Source organism: Somniosus microcephalus, chromosome 6, assembly GCF_052327205.1.
Source record: "Somniosus microcephalus isolate GS21.2 chromosome 6, FLI_Smic_1.0, whole genome shotgun sequence".
In the NCBI taxonomy this organism is placed as follows: domain Eukaryota; kingdom Metazoa; phylum Chordata; class Chondrichthyes; order Squaliformes; family Somniosidae; genus Somniosus; species Somniosus microcephalus.
The window spans coordinates 19,069,972-19,095,244 of record NC_140992.1 but is presented as its reverse complement, the minus strand read 5'-3'; the positions used below and the strand labels follow the sequence as shown (position 1 = coordinate 19,095,244).

At 44.5% G+C, this 25,273-nt stretch overlaps 2 protein-coding genes across 9 annotated transcripts in view; one reads left to right on the top strand and one right to left on the bottom strand.

Moving 5' to 3' along the window:
- Nucleotides 1-25,273, top strand: part of LOC147115504 (mediator of RNA polymerase II transcription subunit 12-like protein) — a 637,745-nt gene that overhangs the window by 395,815 nt on the left and 216,657 nt on the right. The gene's annotated exons all lie outside the window — the stretch shown is intronic.
- LOC147115505 (P2Y purinoceptor 12-like) lies at nucleotides 2,629-23,472 on the bottom strand. The gene is made up of 3 exons (XM_085989793.1): nucleotides 23,247-23,472; nucleotides 19,567-19,631; nucleotides 2,629-11,325 (listed from the first exon to the last, which is right to left on the bottom strand). The coding sequence occupies exon 3, from the start codon at nucleotides 11,321-11,323 to the stop codon at nucleotides 10,304-10,306; it is 1,020 nt and encodes a 339-aa protein (XP_085845919.1). The 5' UTR covers nucleotides 11,324-11,325; nucleotides 19,567-19,631; nucleotides 23,247-23,472; the 3' UTR covers nucleotides 2,629-10,303.

Sequence of the window (25,273 nt, the reverse complement as noted above, 5' to 3'; positions counted from 1 at the left end):
AAGGCATGGCCACGGTACTAAATGAGTACTTTACCCCAGCGTTTACCAAGGGAGAGGACTTTGCCAAAGCTACAGTGAACGAGCAGGTTGCCGGGATACTGGATGAGATAAAAATCAAGAGGAGGTGCTAGAAAGGCTAACTGTACTTAAAGTGGATACGTCACCCGGTCCGGATGAGATGCATCCTAGGTTGCTGAGGGAAGTGAGAGTAGAAATTGTAGCGGTGTTGGCCACAATCTTCCAACCCTCCTTAGATACAGGGGTGGTGCCAGAGGATTGGACAAGCATGGATTAATAAAGGCGAGCCAGCACCTATTTGTTGAGGGCAATTCATGTTTAGTTTTTTGATGAGGTAGCAGAGAGGGTGGATAAGGGCAGTGCAATTGATGTTGTGTGTATGGACTTTCAAAAGGCGTTTGATAAAGTACCACACAATAGGCTTGTCAGCAGAATTGAAGCCCATGGGATAAAAGGGGCAGTAACAGCATGGATACAACATTGGCTAAGTGTTCGAAAACAGAGAGTTGTGGTGAATGGCTGTTTTTTGGACTGGAGGGAGGCTTACAGTGGTTGTTCCCCTGGGTTCAGTACTAGGACCACTGCTGGTTTTGATTTTATATTAATAACTTGGACTTGGGGGTACAGGGCACAATTTTGAAATTTGCAGATGACGCAAAACTTGGAAATGTGGTAAACAGTGAGGAAGCTGGTAATAGACTTCAAGAAAACATAGACAGGCTGGTGGAATGGGCGGACACATGGCAGATGAAATTTGACGCAGGGAAGTGTGAGGTGATGCACTTTTGTAGGAAGCACGAGGAGAGATAAAACAAGCTGAATTGTAAAATAGAATAGACACACCTGGGGGTGTTTGTGCACAAACCTTTGAAGGTGGCAGGGCAGGTTAATAAAGCACATGGGATCCTGGCTTTATAAATAGAGGCATGGAGTACAAAGCCAGGAAGTTATGCTAAACCTATATAAAACATTAGTTTGGTCTCAGCTGGAGTATTGTGTCCAATTCTGGGCACCACACTTTAGGAAGGATGTGAAGGCTTTGGAGAGGGTACAGGAGAGATTTAGCAGAATGGTTCCCGGGATGAGGGATTACAGTTACGTGGATAGACTGGAGAAGCTGGGGATGTTCTCCTTGGAGCAGAGAATGCTAAGAGGAGATTTGATGGAGGTGCTTAAAATCATGAAGGGTTTAGACAGAGTAAATAAAGGGAAACTGTTCCCAATGGTTGATAACCAGAGGGCACAGATTTTAAGTTTTTTTTTTATTCATTGATGGGATGTGGACGTCGCTGGCTAGGCCTGCATTTAGTGCCCATCCCTAATTGCCCTTGAGAAGATGGTGGTGAGCCGCCGCCTTGAACCGCTGCAGTCCATATGGTGTAGGTACACCCACAATGCTGTTAGGAAGGGAGTTCCAGGATTTTGGCCCAGCGACAGTGAAGGAATGGCGATACAGGTCCAAGTCAGGATGGTTTGTGGCTTGGAGGGGAACTTGTAGGTGGTGATGTTCCCATGCGTCTGCTGCCCTTGTCCTTCTAAGTGGTAGAGGTCACGGGTTTGGAAGGTGCTGTTGAAGGAGCTTTGGCGAGTTGCTGCAGTGCATCTTGTAGATGGTACACACTGCAGCCACAGTGCGCCGGTGGTGGAGGGAGTGAATGTTGAAGGTGGTGGATGGAGTGCCAATCAAGCGGGCTGCTTTATCCTGAATGGTGTCGAGCTTCTTGAGTGTTGTTGGAGCTGCACTCATCCAGGCAAGTGGAGAGTATTCCATCACACTCCTGACTTGTGCCTTGTAGATGGTGGAAAGGCTTTGGGGAGTCAGGAGGTGAGACACTCGCTGCAGAATTCCCAGCCTCTGGCCTGCTCTTGTAGCCACAGTATTTATATGGCTGGTCCAGTTCAGTTTCTGATCAATGGTAACCCCCAGGATGTTGATAGTGGGGGATTCAGCGATGGTAATGCCATTGAATGTCAAGGGGAGATGGTTAGAGTCTCGCTTGTTGGAGATGGTCATTGCCTGGCACTTGTTTGGTGCGAATGTTACTTGCCACTTGTCAGCCCAAGTCTGAATGTTGTCCAGGTCTTGCTGCATATGGACACGGACTGCGTCAGTATCTGACGAGTCTCGAATGGTGCTGGCAAAAGTGATTGGCAAAAGAACCAGAGGCGACATGAGGAAAAATCGTCTTTGCAACGAGTGGTTCGGATTTGGAACGCACGGCCTGATAGTGTGGTGGAAACAAATTCAATAGTAGCCTTCAAAAGGGAATTGGAGAAATACTTGGAGAAAAAATTGCAGGGATGTGGGGGAAGAGCCGGGGAGTGGGACTAACTGGATTGCTCTTCGAAAGAGCCAGCGTAGACTCGATGGGCCGAATGGCCTCCTGTGCTGTACTATTCCATGTTGTTCCTCAGAGATCCACCTCTGTCCTGCCATGATTTAGCATGTTCTTTCACAGTGACCGAGTGTGCCATTGTCCATCCCTCAGGTGCCACAAGAAGAACAATTTCTGACAAATGGAGCGGAAGTTTAATGTGATTGAGGTTGGCTGGTTCGTTACTTATTACATGGCACCTTATTCCAAAGAGAAAAAACACACTTTTTGCAGATTGGTTTAAAATTTGTTTTATTATACATTCCATTTCTAGTGAAACCTATCATTTTGGCTGGTTAATGTAACATTTACAGTAAATAGCAGTGACAGACATTAAATAGTTGAGCACATACAGGAAACTCTCGATTTACCGGCACCCAAACAACCGGAAATCTCGGTTAACCGGCAAAATTCAGGAGTAGGTTCAGTTAAGTTTTTCTTCATATTAGTGGCTGTTTCTTGATTCTTGGCTGTGTAATCGGGGGTTTCTGCACTTGCTGCTAAGCAACAGGGACGCTTGGTCAGTGGCCGGGGTTCTTGCAGCTGTTGCTAAGCAACAGGGAAGCCTGGATTTGTTGCTGTGTACAGAGCTTTCATACCTTTTAACTATAACTCTCTGTAATCCGGACTTTTTGATAAACCGGCACCACGCCGGTCCCGTCGGTGACGGATAAAAAAGAGTTTCCTGTACTACATTCACAAAGCACTGGTTTTCTAACTTTCCTGCCTGGGTAGGTTTGCAGATGTTTTGCACATTCCTGTAGACCCCCTGTCCTAACTATTAGCTACTCATGAGGAGAGATTGAGTAGATTGGGCCGATACTCTCTGGAGTTTAGAAGAATGAGAGGTGATCTCATTGAAACATGTAAGATCCTGAGGGAGGATTGACAGGGTAGATGCTGAGAGGTTGTTTCCCCTGGCTGGAGTGTCTAGAGCTAGGGGGCACAGTCTCAGGATAAGGGGTCGGCCATTTAAGATTGGGATGAAGAGGAATTTCTTCACTCAGAGGGTTGTGAATCTTTGGAATTCTCTTACCCCAGAGGGCTGTGAATGCTGAGTTGTTGAGTATATTCAAGGCTGGAATAGAGAGAGTTTTGGACTCTAGGGGAATCAAGGGATATAGAAATCAGATGGGAAAGTGGAGTTGAGGTCGAAGATCAGCCATGATCTTATTGAATGTTGGAGCGGGCTCGAGGGCCCGTATGGCCGACTCCTAATTCTTATGCTCTTATGTTCAAAGGGAAACAGTGCTATAATTGCAGAAAATGTGTATTAATAGTATTGTTGCTATCTAAGTGGTGCTAAGTCAACAAATGCAGAGATCTGATGACCTCAGGGACCCCATGGGATCCCATCATGGCCCTGTTACTAGAGCCCTGGGACCTTGGTTTCAAAGCCTATGAGATAATGATATGTCAGTAATAATGGATATTTAAATAGTTAATCATACATAATAGTCACATTAAAAATGTCAGTCAGTTAGTCACATTTTAATTATACTCTATATTTGTACTTAATGCATGAATAAAGCCACAGAATCTCTAATCTACTTGCGGATTATAACATCAATTTTAAGCTAATTTTGCGCTCCAAATAAACACTCCGAAGATCTGATGATGGAAAACCTTCCTTTGTGTAGGAAAACTGACCATTAGGTAAGACATTGTGTGGCATCTTGGTGCTGGCATAGGTCACACTGAACTACTTGATTCTACCACTGGCCTTTGTGGCAAAGGTGCAGTATATTTCCGTGTTCGCTCTCTTCACAGAATCACAGAAACCCCACAGTGCAGATAGAGGCCGTTTCGGCCCATCGAGCCTGCACCGACACATATCCCACCCGATCCCCGTAACCCCTACACCAACACATAGCCCACCCTATCCCTGTAACCCCACGTATTTAATCCCCCTAACACTAAGGGCCAATTTATCATAGCCAATCAATCTAACCCGCACATCTTTGGACTGTGGGAGGAAACCGGAGCACCCGGAGAAAACCCACGCAAACACGGGGAGAATGTGCAAACTCCACACACAGTCGCCCGAGGCTGGATTCGAATCCGGGTCTCTGGCGCTGTGAGGCAACAGTGCTAACCACTAGTCTGTGCCATGGCCATTGGCGTGAAGTGATATTTATAGGGTCTTGTGTAAGTATAGCTCACGCTCCCAGTTTCATCATGCATCTTCTGTGACTATCCTGCCTGTTTGAATACAGTCAGTAGCCATGGATTATGTCCTGTGTTCAGAAATATCCAGGCAATATCCTACTACTTGGGGTCAGTCGTGGCTCAGTGGGTAGCACTCTCACCTCTGAGTCAGAAGATTGTGGGTTCAAGGACACTTCAGTGACCGCTGCACTGTTTGAGGTGCTATCTTTCGGATGAGACGTTAAACCGAGGCCCCCGTCTGCTCTCGCGGGTGGACGTAAAGGATCCCATGGCACTATTTGAAGAAGAGCAGGGGAGTTATCCCCAGTGTCTTGGCCAATATTTATCCCTCAATCAACATCTACACCAGATTATCTGGTCTTTGTCACATTGCTGTTTGTGGGAGCTTGCTGTGCGCAAATTGGCTGCCGCGTTTCCTGCATTACAACAGTGCCTACACTTCAAAAAGAAAACTTAATTGGCTGTGAAGCGCTTTGACATGTCCTGAGGTTGTGAAATGCGCTATATAAATGCCAATCTTTCTGCTCTAGTTGCTTATGCAGGCTGCGTACCTGGGGTAGATTGATATGTAGGTGTGATTTTTGTTTGTAGCTGCACTCACTTTCTTATGTAGCAAAATGTTAGAAGCTTTTTTGTTACTACAGCAAACTTTCGATTTACCGGCACCTAAATAACCGGAAATCTCGGTTAACCGGCAAAATTCAGGAGTAGGTTTTACTTCATATTATACTTGCCTTCCTCCATCTGGTGCTGTGCAAGGGTGTGGCTGCAGCTGTTGCTAAGCTACAGAGACGCTTGGAACTTGAGGCCATTGTTCTGCACTTGTTTGTTGCTTTATACAGAGCTGTCAGCTCTCCGTATCTTTTACTATAGCGTTCGGTTATCTGGAATTTTTAATGAACCGGCACCACGTCGGTCCCATCGGTGCAGGATTAAAAAAAAGTTTCCTGTAGTCACTGGGTCAGTTTCAATCTTTCTTTTCTCTAGCCTCTGCTCTCTCCAAAAGATGGGAACACTTCTGAAGTAGCAAAGTTGGACGTGCATCTCATTCCTAATTGCTGTATCGCAGTGCTTGTGCTTACCTATCCTACAACATTGAATTCCATAATTTATTATACGAAACTCAGAAATAAAGTAAACAATGAGGAGGATAGTTACAGACTTCAGGAGGATATAGATAGACTGGTGAAATGGGCAGACACTTGGCAGATGAAATTTAATGCAGAGAAGTTTGAAGTGATACATTTTGGTACGAAGAATGAGGAAAGACAATATGAACTGAGTGCTACAATTCTAAAGGGGGTGCAGGAACAGAGAGACCTGGGGGTGTATGTATACAAATCTTTGAAGGTGGCAGGACATGTTAAGAAGACTGTTAAAAAAGCTTACGGAATCCTTGGCTTTATTAATAGAGGCATATAGTGCAGAAACAAAGAAATTAGGCTAAACCTCCATAAAACACTGATTTGGCCTCAGCTGGAGTATTGTGTTCAATTCTGGGCACCACACTTTAGGAAGGATGTCAAGACTGTAGGGAGGGTGCAGAAGAGATTTACTAGAATGGTACCAGGGATGAGGGACTTCAGTTACATGGCGAGACTGGAGAAGCTGAGGTTGTTCTCCGTAGAGCAGAGAAGGTTCAGAAGAGATATTATTAGAGGTGTTCAAAATCATGAATGGTTCTGATAGAGTAAGTAAGAAGAAACTGTTTCCAGGGACAGTAGGAATATTAACCAGAGGACACAGAAATAAGGTGATTGGCAAAAGAACCAGAGGCGACATGAGAAAATACTTCTGTACACAGCAAATTATTGTGATCTGGAATGCACTGCTTGAAAGGGCGGTGGAAGCAGATTCAATCGTAACTTTTAAAAGGGAATTGGAGAAATAGTTGAAGGGAAACATTTACAGGGCTATGGGGAAAGAGCAGGACATGGGACTAATTGGATAGCTCTTTCAGAGAGGTGCCTCTGGTGTGATGGGCCAAATGGCCTCCTGTGCTGTACAATTCTATGATTCTGTGAAATGAGTAGCATGACAACAGTGTTCAATGGATGGCTGAAATGTTGGCAAATCTTTCCAAGAATTTCCAGACTCCACCTACCCTGATTGCTGCTGCTGGGAGATCAGGAAATGGCTATCCCATATAGAGCAAGTGTGACTACCTTTCAGTGCAGAATGATGAGAAAGAGAGAGTGCGCAATGTAAAAGGGTGGATATTTTTGTAATCCAATGTGTGAATGTCTCGTATCTCAAAACTAAATTTTGCTCTACATTTGTGATTTCATTTTCAAAGCTGCCTTAGTTGTTGAATGTACATTTTACAGGAAAAAATAGAATTGCCAACTCATCATACATGCAATTGTGCTACACAACTGATGGGAGCCTCCAAGTGACTTTCCTGCTTAATCAGCTATCGCAAAAGGGAAGTTCACATAGAGTGTAGATAAATGTCAAGGGGGAAGATTGTGATCAGACTCTGTTTATACATAGCCAGTGACACCAGAACTGGATGTTAGACCATTTTATAATTTGTTTTTATTTATCATCCCCCCTCCAGTTCTCTCCCTCCCAAATAAAGCGGCTCTGATTGCCCCAGTTCAGCCTCCTTTCGAGGGCGTGTTGATGAGAAGGATGCACAAGCCTCCCTTCCAGTATCGGTGCAGCTGTAGCTTGAGCCTGCTTTTGGGGGCGTGACGACTTCCTCTTTCTAATGACGCACTCGCCGGGCGGGAATCTCACAGGATCGGGTGGAACACCGGTTTTACACCCCGCCCAATATTACTCCGTTTACTTCATGGTGAGTAATATCGGACGAGTTGTAAAACCAACGTTGCCCTCAATCCCGTCAGTTTTTTAACAGGTGGTGAGGTTAAAATTGCCCCCATTTCTAAGTTGCACACTTGATTCATTTAGCCGTTTACGCCCTTGCCACTTCGGAATCTGTCCGTTTCTTTTTTATGTGTAGATGAATTGATATTGCATTGGGTCGCTGTCTATTTCATAGTTAACAGTGGTAAATGCATAGTAGCTGCTTAGTTTTATTAAGCTTAATATATATTTCCTTACTTTTTATAATCAAGCAGTGCTTTGCATCTGTCTTCACCAAGAAAGATGATGCTGCCACAGACATAGGAATGGAGGAGGTAGTGGAGATACTTGATAGGATAAAAATTGATAAAGAGGCGGTATTAGAAAGGCTGGCTGTGCTTAAAGTAGATAAATCACCAGGAGTGGATGGGATGCATCCTAGGATGCTGAGGGAATTGAGGGAGGAAATTGGAGGTACTGGCCATAATCTTCCAACCCTCCTTTAGATGTGGGGGTGGTGCCAGAGGACTGGAGAATTGCAAATGTTACACCATTGTTCAAAAAAGGGTGTAAAGATAAATCCAGCAACTACAGGCCAGTCAGTTTGACCTCAGTAGTGGGGAAGCTTTTAGAAACCATAATCAGGGACAAAATTAACAGTCACTTGGATAAGTGTGGATTGATTAAGGAAAGCCAGCCCGGATTTGTTAAAGGCAAATCGTGTTTAACTAACTTGATTGAGTTTTTTGATAGGTAACAGAGAGGGTTGGTGAGGGTAATGCGGTTGACGTGGTGTACATGGATTGCTAAAAGACGTTCGACAAAGTGCCACGTGATAGGCTTGCCAGCAAAGTTGAAGCCCATGGAATAAAAGGGACAGTGGCAGCGTGGATTGGCTAAGTGACAGGAAACAGAGTAGTGGTGAACGGTTGTTTTTTGGACTGGAGGAAGGTACCGCGATGCTGTTGTAAGCATTTCTCTGTGCCACTGCCAACACTGGAGGAAGAGTGTGAAACAGGAAGCAGGGAAGCAGAAGTGCTTAGAACAGCGAGCGCTCCTGCTGACGTAGTCGGTGTGGAAATGCAAAGCAGCATGGCTCACTGTGATGGTAAGAGTGCTTTTTTTTATGCATATGGACAACCTCTGAACTTTCCAAGTTGTTAGTTGTTAACTTTAACAGACCATGGAAATATATCTTTAAAATGAACAACCATATCGTCTCTAAGTCCAATTTATATTATTCCCAGCTTCTTGTGCAGACTCCTCAAAAGCATGAAAAATGGTACGCATAAAACACGAGGTGGAAAGCCTCCTATAAAATCCTAGATAGGAATTTCCATTCTGATTGCAGTTCCTAACATTCCATACAATATTTTTGGAAGATCTCAATAGAAAACTCCAGTAAGTCAGGATGGCAAAGGGACAGGGAGATTCTGCCATCCATGTAATGTGCTCTTCTAACTTTTCTATGCCTCTGTAATCTCTCGAGCCTACAACATTGAGCAGACAAGCGTGCCCCAAAAGGGCTCACTCAAGCCAATCCATCTCTCCCAATGACTCAACCCAGACTTGCACCATGAACATAACCGCTCATGGACTTTGTGGGAATGCATGCAAGAGAGTGGCTATGCCAGTGTCATGCGTAATATTTAAATACTGCTAAAATACTGACAGTTCATGGTATACATTTCAGCTTTCTTGTCTGATATCAAGCTGTGGATAAGTTAGAACTTCCTTTAGTTGAACATTGAGAAGACCAAAGCCACCCTATTTGGCTCCTACCAAAGATTCTGTATCATTGTCCTGATTCCATTCCATTTCCTGGTTATTCAGTCAGGCTGAACCTCGGTCTCATTTGATCCTGAGCTGAGTTTCAAACCCACATCCTGCCCGTTACCAAGACTGCTTACTTTTCACCTCTTTAATATTTCCTCCACCACCTTGATTCGCACTTTTATTGCTTATTATTAGACTCAATTTCTCTTAACACTTTCCTCACTGGCCTTCTGTGTTCCACCCTTCACAAACTTGTTCAGAACCAAATCTCGCTCGCCCTCCTTTATGAAATCCTCCATAGCTAGCTTTCCCCTCCCTACCTCTGCAGTCTCCTCCAACCCTGCATCTGTGCAAGTATACCTACACCCTCTTTCTCCGGCTATCCCTACGACCCACTGCCCCTTCAAAACAGCAATAGTTTTGCCCGCACTACTCTCTGGAATTCCTTCCCTAAATCCCCACACAGGATCCTAGAAACAGAGGTTCTGATTGCAGCTGAGCTGCCTCAGACTATTGATATGTTGATGGGGCGAGATGAAGAAGGACGGGAGGAGGCTCGTGTGGAGCATAAACACCGGCGCGGACCAGTTGGGCCGAATGGCTTGTTTCTTTGTGCTGTAAATACTAATGTAGAAAACAATTACAGAGGCCTGTATGTAGATCACTGACGATCTTAGAGAGGGCAACTTTTGATCAAGAAAGGGAGGAGAACCAAAAAAAATTGTAAGTATATGGAAGTGCTATACATGTTTCATAAGAATGTAGAAATAAGAAAAGGCATCAAGCCCATCCATGCTGCTCCAGCATCCAGCATTTCTTGATCGAGTGTTTCTCTGTGAAGCAGCTTGGGATGTTTTACCACATTAAAGGCGCTATATAAATACAAGTTGTTGTATCGGGACTCAATACTCTTTCCCTGTCCCAAGCCCCATAGAACTCCACAAGGACTCAGTAAATAGAGTACACGCATTAAAGTGTGAATTATGTAGCTAATTTTCCAATATTTATTTGTTGCAATTCTTTCTGGAAAAAAGGAATTCTAACTATGTTGTTCCTTATTGATACTGCAGTCCTTAGAGGGTTAATCTCGCACCTTGTTAAGAAATAAGGAGTGTGAATGTTTGGAATTGGTCGGTGTAGTGTTGAGTTGTAACCTAGAGTGGAGTGTCCATGCTTGATGTGTACACATCTTTCTGCTTTTTTGGCAGTCCCCGGGTGCAAGTGTTCAGCTTTGCAAACAACATGTCCTTGAATGACCTACATAGGAAAAAATAAATGAAGGGATCAAGGCACGCGTTTAACGCCGACAGGCTGAGCGTGCTCTCCTTTATGTAGTAAAGGGCAATCTTAGTGGAGCACTGGAAGGCGTCGCGCGTCTGACTGAGTGTGTATGGGATCCTGGCAAAATGGAAGGGGACGAAGCAGATAAAGAACACAGCCAGCACGAGAAAGACATTGAAATTGACTTTCTTGGCTTGCCTGGAGCTGCCTCTCGTTTTCTGATAGGATTTATAAAGCTCCCTAGTTATCAGGAAATAGCACACGACTATTAACACCAAGTTGCTCCAGAATATGACCTGGCAGATGAAGTTGACCAATTCGTGCCATTTTAAGCCCAGGTCAGTCTTGAGCAAGGAACATTTGCGCTCGTTTTCCAGCATGGCGCTCCCCTTGTACAGTAACATATTGGGCAGCACTAAGAGAAACATGGACAGCCATATGGTTGCTGAGAGCACCTTTGCCGTTCTGGGTTTGCACATCCCAGAACGACCAAATGGTTTTGCCGCCTTCTGGTAGCGGTCAACACTGATCAGCCCTAGAAATATGATGCTGATGTACATAATCAAGTAGAATATGACCGAACTGACTTGACACACAAAGACCTGGAGTCCTGGCGTTCGGAAGCTTGACTCGATGACTATTTTAAACGGGAATGTCAGTGTCATCAGCAGGTCGGCCATGACTGTGTTCTTAAGGTAGACGATGAAGTTTGACTTGCTTGGTATTTGGAAGAACACCCAAATGGCCAGGCTGTTCATCAAGAGGCCGACAGTGAAGAGGACGGAGTAAAGCACTGAGAAAATCACCTGGCTAATTTCACGGCCTGGCGCACATTTGTCTTCCGCTGTGGTGTTCGTATAGTTGGAAAAGCTTTCTGTTTCATTCAAAGCCATTTCTAAATAAACAAGATTTAAAAAAAAAAAACAAGCACCGTGAGAGGGATTTAAGCTGCATTGATTGATATTCAACATGCCCTGTCTGAATAATGACAGCTAAATGCTCATTATTTAGAGAGGACTTTTTCAATTCATTTGGTTTCTGCCTGATTGATTCAGTCACAGGAAGAATTGCAGATGGAGGAGAGAAAGAAAAGGGCTGGATTGCATTTCGATAATTGGAGTTGTACCATTTCATGACTCTTGGGCACCACATCTATCCAACCAAATGATCACAGACAGGGACACCTAGCTGCGATGATGTGCAGAGCAATGGAACAATATTGCTCTCCTCATTAGTATGAGCATTTATTTGTAAAGGACAAGCCCAGTTCCCACAAATTGTACAGTGTAAAACAGGTTTGCTCAAAGTTAGTTTATTTATTTAAAAGAGCGCAAAAACTTTAGTGAAATATGCCTGTTTTCAGTATATTTTGACTGTCCCCAACTTGAATAAACATTTGCGATTTAATGGTCTTAACGTCTACCCTTTCGGTAGCTAGATAAAGTTGACCAATATGTCCTGTTGACTACTTCAGGGAAATGTGCAATATACACAATTGCGACACAAATCTAACTGCTAGAATATTTGGATTCTCATCAGTACGCTGAACATTGCCTTTTGTTCTAAGTTTCAAAATTGGTAGTTAGACACGAAAGAACAAACATTTTGTTTGTAACTCTTTCGGTAACCGCCCATGCCAGTTGTGACAGCAAATAGCTTACAACCATTTTGACTAAATTACATCAAAATATGAGTTGACCGATGAAGTTGGCCATTTTTATACAAAGGAAGAACTTGCATTTATACAGTGCCTCTCACATCCCCAGGACGTCCCACGGCACTTCACAGCCAATGATGCACCTTTGAAGTGCAGTCACTGTTGCAATGTAAGGAAGCGCGGCAGCCAATTTGCGCATGACAAGGTCCCACAAACAGCAACGTGATAACGACCAAATAATCTAATTTTAGTGATGTTGGTTGAGGGTTGAATATTGGCCAGGACACAAACAACAACTTGTATTTATATAGCGCCTTTAACGTAGTAAAACGCCCCAAGGCGCTTCACAGGAGCGTTATAAGACAAACATTTGACACCGAGCCACATAAGGAGAAATTAGGGCAGGTGGCCAAAAGCTTGGTCAAAGAGGTAGGTTTTAAGGAGCGTCTTAAAAGAGGAAAGAGAGGCAGAGAGGTTTAGGCAGGGAATTCCAGAGCTTAGGGCCGAGGCAACTGATGGCACGACCACCAATGGTTGAGCAATTATAATCAGGGATGCTCAAGAGGGCAGAATTTGAGAAGCGCAGATATCTCGGAGGGGGTGGGGGGTTGTAGGGCTGAAGGAGATTGCAGAGCTAGGGAGGGACGAGGCCACGGAGAGATTTCAAAACAAGGATGAGAATTTTGAAATCGAGGCATTGCTTAACCAGGAGCCCATGTAGGTCAGCGAGCACAGGGGTGATGGGTGAATGGGATTTGGTGCGAGTTAGGACCCGGGCAGCGAGTTTTGGATCACCTCAAGTTTACGTCAGGTAGAATGTGGGAGGCCAGCCAGGAGTGTGTTGGAATAGTCAAGTCTGGAGGTAACAAAGGCATGGATGAGGGTTTCAGCAGCGGATGAGCTGAGGCAAAGGCGGAGACGGGCGATGTTACGGAGGTGGAAATAGGTGGTCTTAGTTATGCTGCGGATATGTGGCCGGAAGCTCATTTCAGGGTCAAATATGACACCAAGTTTGCGAACAGAGTGGTTCAGCCTCAGACAGATGCTAGGGAGAGGTTTGAAGTCAGTGGCTAGGGAACGGAGTTTTTGGAGGGGACTGAAAACAATACCTGAGGAGAGAGAACCGTTAACAACGTCGGCTAACATGGGAGCCAGAAAAGGAAGTTGGGTGGTCAGCAGTTTGGTGGGAATAGGGTCGAGGAAGCAGGAAGTGGGTCTCATGGACAAGATGAGCATGGAGAGTTCATGAGGGGAGATCGGAGAGAAACTGGAGAAAGATGTGAGTTCAGGGCTAGGGCATGGGGGAATCTTAGAGGAAGTTTGGCCTGGTGGGCTAGGGGAAGGAAGGGAAGTGGCAGAGGCAGCTGAATGGATGGTCTCAATCTTAGAGACAAAGAAGGCTGAGGGTGGAGGAGACGGGGTGGGGCGGGGGGAGGGATTTAAGAAGACGGTTAGCAGTGGGGAATAGAAGCCAGGATTTATCTTTGCATTCCAGAATGATTCTGGAATAGTGACCAATTTTGGCAGACGAAAGCAGGACCCGATAATGCTTTGTGTTCCAGCCAGATCTGGCGGTGAACGGCTAAACCAGTTGTCAGCCACATCCATTCAAATCTGCGTCTCTTGGACTCGAGGAAGTGAAGATGAGAGCCGTACCAGGGGGAACTGCCAGGGTGAGAGAGAATAATTGTTTTAGTAGGGACTGGGGCATCAAAGGTGGTGGTGAGGGTGTGGTTGAGCAGATCGGTAGCTGCAGAAATGTCATGGCGAATGGAGAGCCAAAGGCGAGACAGTTGGAATTTCATAAATGCAGTTGTAAGAGAGTTGGGAGAGAGTTTTTTCCAGGGGCAGACACAGAAGGAAGTAGGGTTGGGTGTGGGGTATGGAAGGGGGATGTGGGTGGAGAGCGATACGAGGAAATGGTCAGAGATGGCCTTATCTGCGATTGACGCGATGGGAGTAGCGAGGCCGCGAGAGATGGCAAGGTCGAGGGGGTGGCCGTGAATATGGGTTGTGGAGTTTACATGGAGGGAGAGATTAAGGGGAGGATAGGAGGCTGGCGAACTCAGAGGAGGGAGAGCATGATGAATTGAGATGGAGGTTGAAATCACCGAGGATGAGAAGTCGTTCAGTGCAGAGGCTGAGGGAGTGAAGCAGTGAATAAATTTTTTATGGTACTTGGGTGGACGGTAGAGAACGAGAATTTTAAATGAGAGGCGAGAGGGGTGGAATAAGGTGAGATGCTCAAAGGAGGAGAAAGTGCCGGAGGAATAGGGGGACAGACCAAGGTGTGATTTGGTGAACACCGGGAGAACTCGACCGCTCTTCTTCAAATAGTGTCATGGGGTCTTTTACGTCCACCTGAGAGGACAGACAGGGCCTCGGTTTAACATCTCATCTGCAAGATGGCACCTCCAACAGTGTAGCACCCCCTCAGCACTGCACTGAAGTGTCAGCCTAGATTTTGTGCTCAAGTCTCTGGAGTGGGGCTTGAGCCCACAGTTGTCAAAGCTCTAAGCTACTGAATTCTCTCCCTAAAGTTCTCCACCTCTCTTTCCTCCTCTAAGACGCTTCTTAAAACTTACCTCTAACAAAACTTTTGGTCATCTGTCGTCCTACCTCCTCATGTGGCTCGGTGTCAAATGTTGTTTGAGAATCGCTCCTGTGAAGCGCCTTGGGACATTTTACTACATTAAAGGCATTATGACACTGCCGTTTTAATCCCAGATCTGTCTTGAGCAAAATGCTCAAGCATGGCCTTCCTTAGCCTGTTTCTATTAATTTTCACTTCAACTCTCTTCTTTTCTGGAAATGGGTCGGACATTGGCCAATCCCCAGTTTTACAGCACACACCCACTCTCAGTAGAACCCTGAAATGCACGCCAGAACTTTCAAATTCAGCAGGGGTACAAAACAGTCGACAAATGGATGGGCTGCCCCGTTTTACACCTTGCACGATTTCCCTTGCTATTGAAATCAACAGGTGGCTGATCCAATATCGCCCTTGATACACTGCTTCAAAGTCGATATTCTCAGGAACAAATGCAAAAAAAACCCCTGAAAGTGGCTGCATGGCTTGCGTTACTCGGAACGCCTCAAACTCAAATCAACATCGTCCAAATCATATACCCTCTTGCAGCATCCAGTGAAATAAAAGCCAATATCACTGCCTTTCAAATCATGCATGTAACACCCTTATTTAAAAAGGGCAGTAGACAAGGCTGGAAACTATAGACCGGTTAGCCTAACATCTGTGGTAGGTAAAATTTTGGAGTCCATTATTAAGGAGACAGTAACAGGACATTTGGATAATCATAATTTAATAGGACAAAGTCAGCATAGTTTTATGAAGGGGAAGTCATGTTTGACAAATTTGCTGGAGTTCTTTGAGGAAGTAACATATAGGGTGGATAAAGGGGAACCAGTGGACGTAGTGTATTTAGACTTCCAAAAGGCATTTGACAAGGTGCCACACAAAAGATTATTGCTTAAGATAAAACATCATGGGATTGGGGGTAATATTCTGGCATGGATAGAGGATTGGCTATCTAACAGAAGGCAAAGAGCTGGGATAAATGGTTCATTCTCAGACTGGCAATCAGTAACTAGTGGTGTTCCGCAGGGGTCAGTGCTGGGTCCCCAACTCTTTACAATCTATATTAACGATTTGAAGGAGGGGACCGAGTGTAACATATCAAAGTTTGCAGATGATACTAAGATGGGAGGGAAAGTAGTGAGTGAGGAGGACATAAAAAACCTGCAAGGGGACATAGACAGGCTAAGTAAGTGGGCAGAGATTTGGCAGATGGAATACAATACTGGAAAGTGTGAGGTTATGCACTTTGGCAGGAAAAATCGTAGAGCAAGTTATTATCTTAATGGCAAGAAACTGGAAAGTACTGAAGTACAAAGGGATCTGGGGGTCCTGGTGCACGAAACTCAAAAGGTTAGTATGCAGGTGCAGCAAGTGATTAAGAAGGCCAATGGAATGTTGGCTTTCATTGCTAGGGGGATAGAATATAAAAATAGGGAGGTATTGCTTCAGTTGTACAAGGTATTGGTGAGACCGCACCTGGAATACTGCGTACAGTTTTGGTGTCCACACTTGAGAAAGGACATACTTGCTCTCGAGTCAGTACAAAGAAGGTTCACTCGGTTAATCTCGGGGATGAGGGGATGGACATATGAGGAGAGGTTGAGTAGATTGGGACTCTACTCATTGGAGTTCAGAAGAATGAGAGGCGATCTTATTGAAACATATAAGATTGTGAAGGGGTTGGATCGGGTGGATGCAGGGAAGATGTTCCCGATGATGGGTGAAACTAGAACTAGGGGGCATAGTCTTAGAATAAGGGGCTGCTCTTTCAAAACTGAGATGAGGAGGAACTACTTCACTCAGAGGGTGGTAGGTCCATGGAATATGCTGCCCCAAAAAGCTGTAGAAGCTACATCATTACATAAATTTAAAACAGAAATAGACAGTTTCCTAGAAGTAAAGGGAATTAAGGGTTACGGGGAGCGGGCAGGAATTTGGACATGAGTCTAGGTCCGGATCGGTCATGGCCCTGTGGGTAGCGGAGCGGGCCCAGGGGCCGTGTAGCCTGATCATGCTCCTATATCGTGTGTCTAATTCTGTTAGATTCAGGAGATGGTTCTGTGATGGTGGATTGGCGGTTAGGATCAGATCAGCCATGATCTTATTGAATGGCGGAGCAGGCTCCAGGGGCCGATTGGCCTACTCCTGCTCCTATTTCTTATGTTCTTATGTTATGCCATTAATGGTAATAGTCTGTTGTCTATCATGGTTGGCCATCACACTGCCTCTTGACAACAGCAAAACCGTTGCCAAAACTGACGAGAGCTGGCCTGGGAAGCGTAAGTTCTTCAATATTTCTGAAATGCATGTGCGTCAAGAATTCAGTACCCCCGGGGGTTGAGGTGAGTCTGAACTACTGCTCGGGCTTTGAACTCCCGATTCATCATGTGCTGTAAGGTAATGTGCAACCCTACGTGCCAGGGGCACACGCTTGCGTACACCTTTCACTTTCTTGGGTGCTTCTTGCTCCTATTCTAACCGCCTGCAGCTCGAGTGAGTTTTTCAGACAAGCTCCTTCCACTGACGATGAAGGGCGTGTATTTCAGCGCAAACGACATGAGGAAAAACTTTTTTACGCAAAGCGTGGTTAGGGTTTAGAATGCACTGCCTGATAGGGTGGTGGATACAGATTCAATAGTAGCCTTCAAAAGGGAATTGGATACTTGAAGGAGAAAAAAATTGCAGGGATATGGGGAAAGAGCAGGGGAGTGGCGCTAACTAGAGGAACCAACTAGAGATCAGGCCATCTTAGACTGGATATTATGTAATGAGAAAGGATTAATTAGCAATCTTGTGCGAGGCCCCTTGGGGAGGAGCGATCATAATATGATAGAATTCTTCATTAAAATGGAGAGTGAAGTAGTTGACTCAGAGACTAGGGTCCTGCTGGAGACTTACCCTGCTGGAGAAACCTGTATAAAACATTTTTTTTTTTTTTTTTTTTTTAAATAAACGGAAGTCCCAGGTGTACGCACTGCCTCTCCGGTGCATGCGTTCGACCTGTGAACCCCTTCTTTCAAGTGAACGGAAGTTCCGTTTTCCCGCGCATGTGCAGTGCATGCACGAAACCGGCACTTTCGTTGATCCTACGCATGAGTACCCAGCGCGTACTCACCCGTGGGGACCCGAATTTCTGGCCCAATCTACATCCTAGGGTACTTAAGGAAGTGGCCCTAGAAATAGTAGATGCATTGCTGGTCATCTTCCAAAATTCTATGGACTCTGGAACAGTTCCCATGGATTGGAGGATAGCTAATGTAACCCCACTATTTAAAAAGGGTGGTAGAGAGAAAACGGGGAATTATAGACCGGTAAGCCTGACATCGGTAGTGGGGAAAATGCTAGAGTCCATTATAAAAGATGTAATAGCAGAGCACTTGGAAAACAGTGACAGGATCGGACAAAGTCAACATGGATTTACAAAAGGTAAATCATGCTTGACTAATCTAATGGAATTTTTTGAGGATGTAACTGGTAGAATAGATAAGGGAGAACCAATGGATGTGGTGTATTTGGAATTTCAGAAGGCTTTCGATAAGGTCCCGCATAAGAGATTGGTGTGTAAAGTTAAAGCACATGGGATTGGGGGCAAGGTACTGTCTTGGATAGAGAACTAGTTGGCAGACCGGAAGCAAAGTTGGAATAAACGGGTCTTTTTCCGAGTGGCAGGCAGTGACTAGTGGGGTACCGCAGGGATCGGTGCTCGGACCCCAGCTATTCACAATATATATAAATGATCTAGACAAGGGAACTAGATGTAATATCTCCAAGTTTGCAGACAACACAAAGCTGGGTGGGCGTGTGTGCTGTGAGGAGGATGCAGAGAAACTCCAGTATGATTTGGACAGGTTGGGTGATTGGGCAGATGCATGGCAAATGCAGTATAATGTGGATGAATGCGAGGTTATCCACTTCTGTGGCAAAAACAGGAAGGCAGATTATTATCTGAACGGCAATAGATTGGGAGAAGGGGAAGTGCAACGAGACCTGGGTGTCCTTGTGCACCAGTAGCTGAAGGTAAGCATGCAGGTGCAGCAGGCGGTTAAGAAGGCAAATGGTATGTTGGCCTTCATAGCGAGAGAATTTGAGTACAAGAGCAAGGATGTCTTGCTGCAGTTGTACAGGGCCTTGGTGAGACCACACCTTGAGTATTGTGTGTAGTTTTGGTCGCCTTGTCTGAGGAAGGATGTTCTTGCCATGGAGAGAGTGCAGCGTAGATTCACCAGACTGATACCTGGGATGGCAGGAATGACGTATGAGGAGAGATTGGGTTGATTAGGCTTATATTCACTAGAGTTTAGAAGAATGAGAGGGGATCGCATTGAAACTTATAAAATTCTAACAGGACTAGATGCAGGAAGGATGCTCCTGATGGCGGGGGAGTCCAGAACCAGGGGTCACAATCTAAGGATAAGGGGTAAGCCATTTAGGACTGAGATGAGGAGGAATTTCTTCACCCAGAGAGTGGTGAACCTGTGGAATTCTCTGCCTCACAGGGCAGTTGAGGCCAATTGATTAAATATATTCAAGAAGGAGTTAGATATATTTCTTGAGGCTAAAGGGATCAAGGGATATGGGGAGAAAGCAGGGACAGGGTACTGAGTTTGGATGATCAGCCATGATCTCATTAAATGGTGGAGTGGGCTCAAGGGGCCGAATGGCCTACTACTCCTCCTATCTTCTATGTTTCTATGTAACTGGATTGCTCTTCGCGAGAGCTGGCACAGATTTGATGGGCCGAATGGCCTCCTTCTGTGCTGCACTATTCTATGATTCTGTGAGTCATAAAGGGCGAAACACTTTGTACCCATTGTATTTGCTTTTACAAAGAAAAATTGCTTAAAGGTTTATATGCACTTAAATATATTCAAAAATGTCACTACCTGTTTAATTTCTCGTGCTTTGCGTGGATATTTTTCACAGTCATGTACTGCTACATTCGGAGCCTCTGGAATTTGCCATCAAGTTTCAAAAAGGTTCATCATATACATTGTGTGTAACAGGAATAAAGAGAAAACGTTAGTCTACTGTAAGCTAGAACATAAAGATTTATAATTAATATAGCATCGGCACTCAATGGGGGAATAATAATTCTGATAAATCATGACCGTTAAGAAGGACATTGCACAATTTCTAACCTTCGGCAGTGGAGGAGATTTAACTATTTTGGTACTCTTTACAAAGCTGCCTTCAAATATTAATTCAGCAGAAGAGAGTCCTGGTAAAAAGGTAACAGAACCTTGTTGATTTTCACCAGTTCAGCTGCTGTCGTCTTGGAGAAGTATGCACTAGCTGTACCTACACCACTTCACTCAAGGAGGTCAGGAGGGTGAGCAGGCTGTTTGGCTTGCTGTGAATTTAGCCATTATCCAGGTTAGAGCTCTACAAGGCAGTGCCGCACCGCACCTCATTTAAGGAGCAAAGCTGCAACCTACTCTCTCCTGAATATTCCCCTTTCTGCACTTTTTTCTCTGCTTTATTACCATTCCCTCATGTTATCTTATCATTTCCAAATCTTGCAGTCCTGGTGCTTTGCTCGGAATTCTCCTCATTCGGTGTTACCAGTACAAAAGTGACCCAAACTGGATGCAGTGCTTTAGAACTTCAGTTGTATTGCACTTCAGAAACTGCAGTGGTTTTGAAACTGATTGTAATCAAGTTCCCCAAATGCTGCATGTATTTTACCCATTAATGTATTTTTATCTTGTGAAACATTTAAAAACATTTCCACATTTGTGTGTTTTAGCTCGCCCCCCCATAGGACGGAGAAGTTTTCAAACTGGAAATCTGAAATATAAACAGAAAATGTTGGCAGTGCACAGCAGGTCAGACAGCATCTACGCACCTGAAGAGTTAGCATAGCTTTCTCTTTCAGATGCTGATTGGCGTACTTTGCAACTCCAGCATTTCATTGAATCATAGAATAGTACAGCACAGAAGAAGACCGTCGAGCCCGGGGAAAGAGCCCAGTTCCCGGCTCTTTCCCCATATCCCTGCAATTTTTTTCTCCTTCAAGTATTTATCCAGTTCCCTTTTGAAGGCTGCTATTGAATCTGTGTCCACTGCCCTATCGGGCAGTGCATTCCAAATCCTAACCACTCGTTGCGTAATTTTTTTTCCCCTCATGTCGCCTCTGCTTCTTTTGTCAATCACCTTAAATCTGTGCTCTCTGGTTATCGACCCTTCAGCCATTGGAAACAGTTTCTCATTTACTTTATCTAAACCCTTTGTGATTTTTAAACACCTCTATCAAATCTCTGCTCTAAGGGGAACAACACAAATTCTCCATGGCTTGCTAATTTTTGTTTACAAGTGTCCTTCTTTACTAATCTGTCGGCATTACAATCAAAAGGGTTCAGAAGAGTACAAAAGTATGTATGTTCCACACTGTTGTGTCCATGTATAATAAGACACAGACTGCAGGAGAATGGTACAACAGGTGTTTACTAAACGTGGCTCACACTGGAACTGATCTGTACAGATCACTACTCCGTGCTATATACAGGTGTGGTCACTGCCGGTACTGCAGTATACATGAGCTGTAAAAGATAGTTCCCCCCTTAAAGGTATATACATTACACACACCAAAGGCAGGAGGGAGCTGAACATGATCAGAGCAGATTCCAGCCCCGTGGACCAGCCAGTCAGAAATGGCAACTAATAACTTCTGCATTATTCATAGAACTTCAATATTCAGTAAAAATATAAATGATATGCTGACACCTTTAGAGGTCCCTTTCCCTTCACCATGTTCCTTCAGCCTTGGCAGGGGGTCAAGATGGGTTGCTCACCTCTGCGGTTGCTCGTGGTGAGTTGCAGGGTGTGATAGGAGTTTATGATATTTGTGGTGAGATCCAATTAAGTGTGTAGCAGTGAAGTAAGTGCAACAATGAAATAGGTTTTGGTTGGTGTCTCGGAAATTATACCCAATCAGAAAAATGTGACTGATTTGTTGCCCTAGAAACATAGAAACATAGAAGATAGGAGCAGGAGTAGGCCATTCGGCCCTTCGATCAACGAGATCATGGCTGATCATCCAAACCCTAGCACCCGGTCCCTACACCGACCGCCATCCCACACAAGCCCTATCCCCGTAACCGAAAGAAAGAACTAGCATTTGTATAGCGCCTTTCACGACCTCGGGACATCCCACAGTACCTTACAGCCAATGAAGCACTGTTTGAAGCGTAGTCACTGTTTTAGTGTAGGAAACCCGGCAGCCAATTTGTGTACAGCAACTTCCCTCAAACAGTAATGTGCTGATGAACAGATAATCTGTTTTTAGTGATGTTGATTGAGGGATAAATATTGGCCAGGACACCGGGGAGAACTCCCCTGCTCTTCTTCAAAATAGTGCCGTGGGATCTTTTACGTCCACCTGAGAGTTTAACGTCTCATCGGAAAGACTGAGGAAACCGATGTGGTTTTTTTTTTAACCTCATTAGTACGAAACTGCCTTAAAAATACAAACGCCCAAAAAGAGATAGACATATAGACCACTGGTATAAGGCTATGACTTATACTTGTTATATTGAACTGTGTTGTGTGTTTTTGTGAGTTTTGAGGTTGGCAAAAGAGCAGAGGGAAGTGAGTGCAAGTGGAGAGTTCTGATGTTTAATAACAATTGTGTATATGCTCTTGTCACTGTTGTCATTGGGAAATCCCCAGAGGTAATATGAGTAAGCAGAAGAAGCAAAAAGTGAGTGAAATGGGAACATGTACTCCAGTAGTACTGAAAGCCACGTGTATAATATAGAAGATGTTAACAGTGGTATTTAGAGGATTAAGATGAATATTTTCTCTCCGAATGCTCTGTTACACTGAACCACTATGAATAAAACATGGAAAATTATGATCAGATGCAGTAAGAGAAGACGGACAATTTATGAGCAAAGGCGATGTCTTGGAACTTGAAACAAAAATTTGAATAAGCAACTAAGTGGAGGAAGTCACTTGCGTTATCAAGCAGCTACAGATATCAGATTGTAAACGACCTACCAAAAGGCTGCACAGTTGTTGAGTTTTTACTTCTGTAGTTCACATTTGGGGATTTCAATTTGGGGCTCTGGGTGGTGATCCTCCTGCCTTCAGTGGGCCTTCACACACACTTGTACGCAGACTCTCTCAGCCCTCACTTCAACAGCCTTGAATCCTTTACTGTTATGGCCTCAGTATTGTTTTTTTCTCATGTCCAAAAAGGATTAGTACAGTACTGTAGTTATTTTGTTTTAAGAAAACATGGCTGCTTTCACCCTAAAAATTTTACAAACTGCCCTCTTTCGAAAGCCTGGATTATTCAAGGCGTCTTTCCATAGTATGTTACCTTTTGCAGAAATTACACGAATACAGTTTGTTTCCATCAAAGCATCCCTAGTAAAAAAAAAAGGGAAAAAATCTCCAACCGTATATCAAAATTAAATAAAGCTATCGTAATAACGATTGTTACCATAACAACTGCTATTGTTTATCCAGCCTTTACCACTGTCTGTGTGTTCTGTCTAATCCCACAAGCTATACTATCAATTTACACATTGATAATCTTTCCACTAAAGTAAAAACGCACCTGCTAATCTCTCTTTGGTTTCTGTAGGTTAAGATTTCACTTCGTTACCTTCTTTGCCCGAGGCCAGTGTTTCCGCTGGTTGAGGTTGTTGGAAGTGTGAAACAGTCTGACCTTTGTATGCCACAACGAGCAAGAGTCTGTGTAATGTGAAGTGTTCGAGAAGAGTCCCTCATCCGTCTGAGGAGATGGTGCTTATTTTAATCTTTTGGAGGAGAAGACCTATTATCTCGCTAGTTGCAGGTTTTATCATAGCTTCTGCTTTCCTGCTCTTATTGTGTAACACAGATAAAAATATTTTCCTCATGTTTTGTTCAATCCCTGAGGTTAGATCATTGGCCAGTTGGAAATTTGTTGTTAAATTCTGAAAATATCACCAAGTGGACTGATTGCTGTAAATCTGCTAATTAGGTCATCGTCTTTTGTCGTCTTCCTGAATTTTGCATTAATTTTACTGTATCTGATGAAAACATTGAGCTCTTTAATTCTCTATCCTTCCTAAAGGTCCACATCTGACTGCAAACACATGGCAAGTGCCCAATAACTCGACCAGTGCCAAGCCATATCTTGTAAAGCGTATTTAGTGTTTGTTTTGCTATTCAGGCTTGGGCTGATAAGTGGCAGGTAACATTCGCACCACACAAGTGCCAGGCAATGACTATCCCCAACAAGAGAGTGTCTGACCACTGCCCCATTGACATTCAATGGCATTACCATCGCCGAATCCCCCAACATCAACGTCCTGGGGGGTCACCATTGACCAGAAACTTAACTGAACCAGCCACATAAATACTGTGGCAAAAAGAGCAGGTCAGAGGCTAGGTATTCTGCAGCAAGTGTCTCACCTCCTGACTACCCAAAGCCTTTCCACCATCTACACAAGTAAGGAGTGTGATGGAATACTCTCCACTTGCCTGGATGAGTGCAGCTCCAACAACACTCAAGAAACTCGACACCATTCAGGACAAAGCAGCCCGCTTGATTGGCACCCCATCCACTACCTTAAACATTCACTCCCTCCACCACCGGCGTGCCGTGGCTGCAGTGTGCACCATCTACAAGATGCACTGCTGCAACTCGCCAAGGATTCTTCGGCAGCACCTCCAAAACCCGCGACCTCTTCCACCTAGAAGGACAAGGGCAGCAGGTGCATGGGAACACCACCACCTCCAAGTTCCCCTCCAAGTCACACACCATCCTGACTTGGAAATATATCACTGATCCTTCATCGTTGCTGGGTCAAAATCCTGGAACTCCCTCCCTAACAGCACTGCGGGAGTACCTTCACCACACGGACTGCAGTGGTTCAAGAAGGTGGCTCACCACCACCTTCTCAAGGGCAACTAGGAATGGGCAATAAATGCCGGCCTTGCCAGCGACGTCCACATCCCAGGGATGAATTTTTAAAAAGTGGGGGAGGGGCAACTCCGTTTAGCCTCTTTTTTTACATCAATCTCAGAAATAACATCAGGACTAAAACTCACTCCTTTATCATTTACCCCCACTTTGTCCCCCATTTTTCCCCGTCCTGATTTAAAAGTGCAATGGTACAGAGGACACTTTCCCATCCAATTCCCTCCCCTCCTCTCTTGAAGGCATTGCTTCATGCTAGAGTGTAGTTTCCTGCCCTTCAGTACTTGGGGCCCAAGTAATTGTTGTGGGGAAAATAAATTCACATCTAAACCGTGTAAAAGTAAAAAGATGCAGTTTATTATCAGAGCTCTGGGAGAAGAGTCTCCGACCCCGCGGTCTGTGCGAGCACCTTCTCGTTCTCTCTTGGTTGGTACAGCTTTTTATTCTATTTTCATCCAATCACATTGTATTACAATAATCACCTGATCACATATGGATTCTTTTCAGTATTAGTAAAGATTAGTTACATCTTACTATGCCTTTGGTCACAGGTCAAATTCCCATGACCCCTATATTCTGCTGTGCCTACAATTTTTAGCTAAAGCAGCATATTCCTTATCACTTACGCCAAACGCACATATTCTGTCTGGTCCCACAACTGCGTCCTATCTTGGTTT

Excerpts from the sequence above, each read along its gene's own strand:
- LOC147115505 (XM_085989793.1), bottom strand. The coding sequence starts at position 11,323 with ATGGCTTTGAATGAAACAGAAAGCTTTTCCAACTATACGAACACCACA.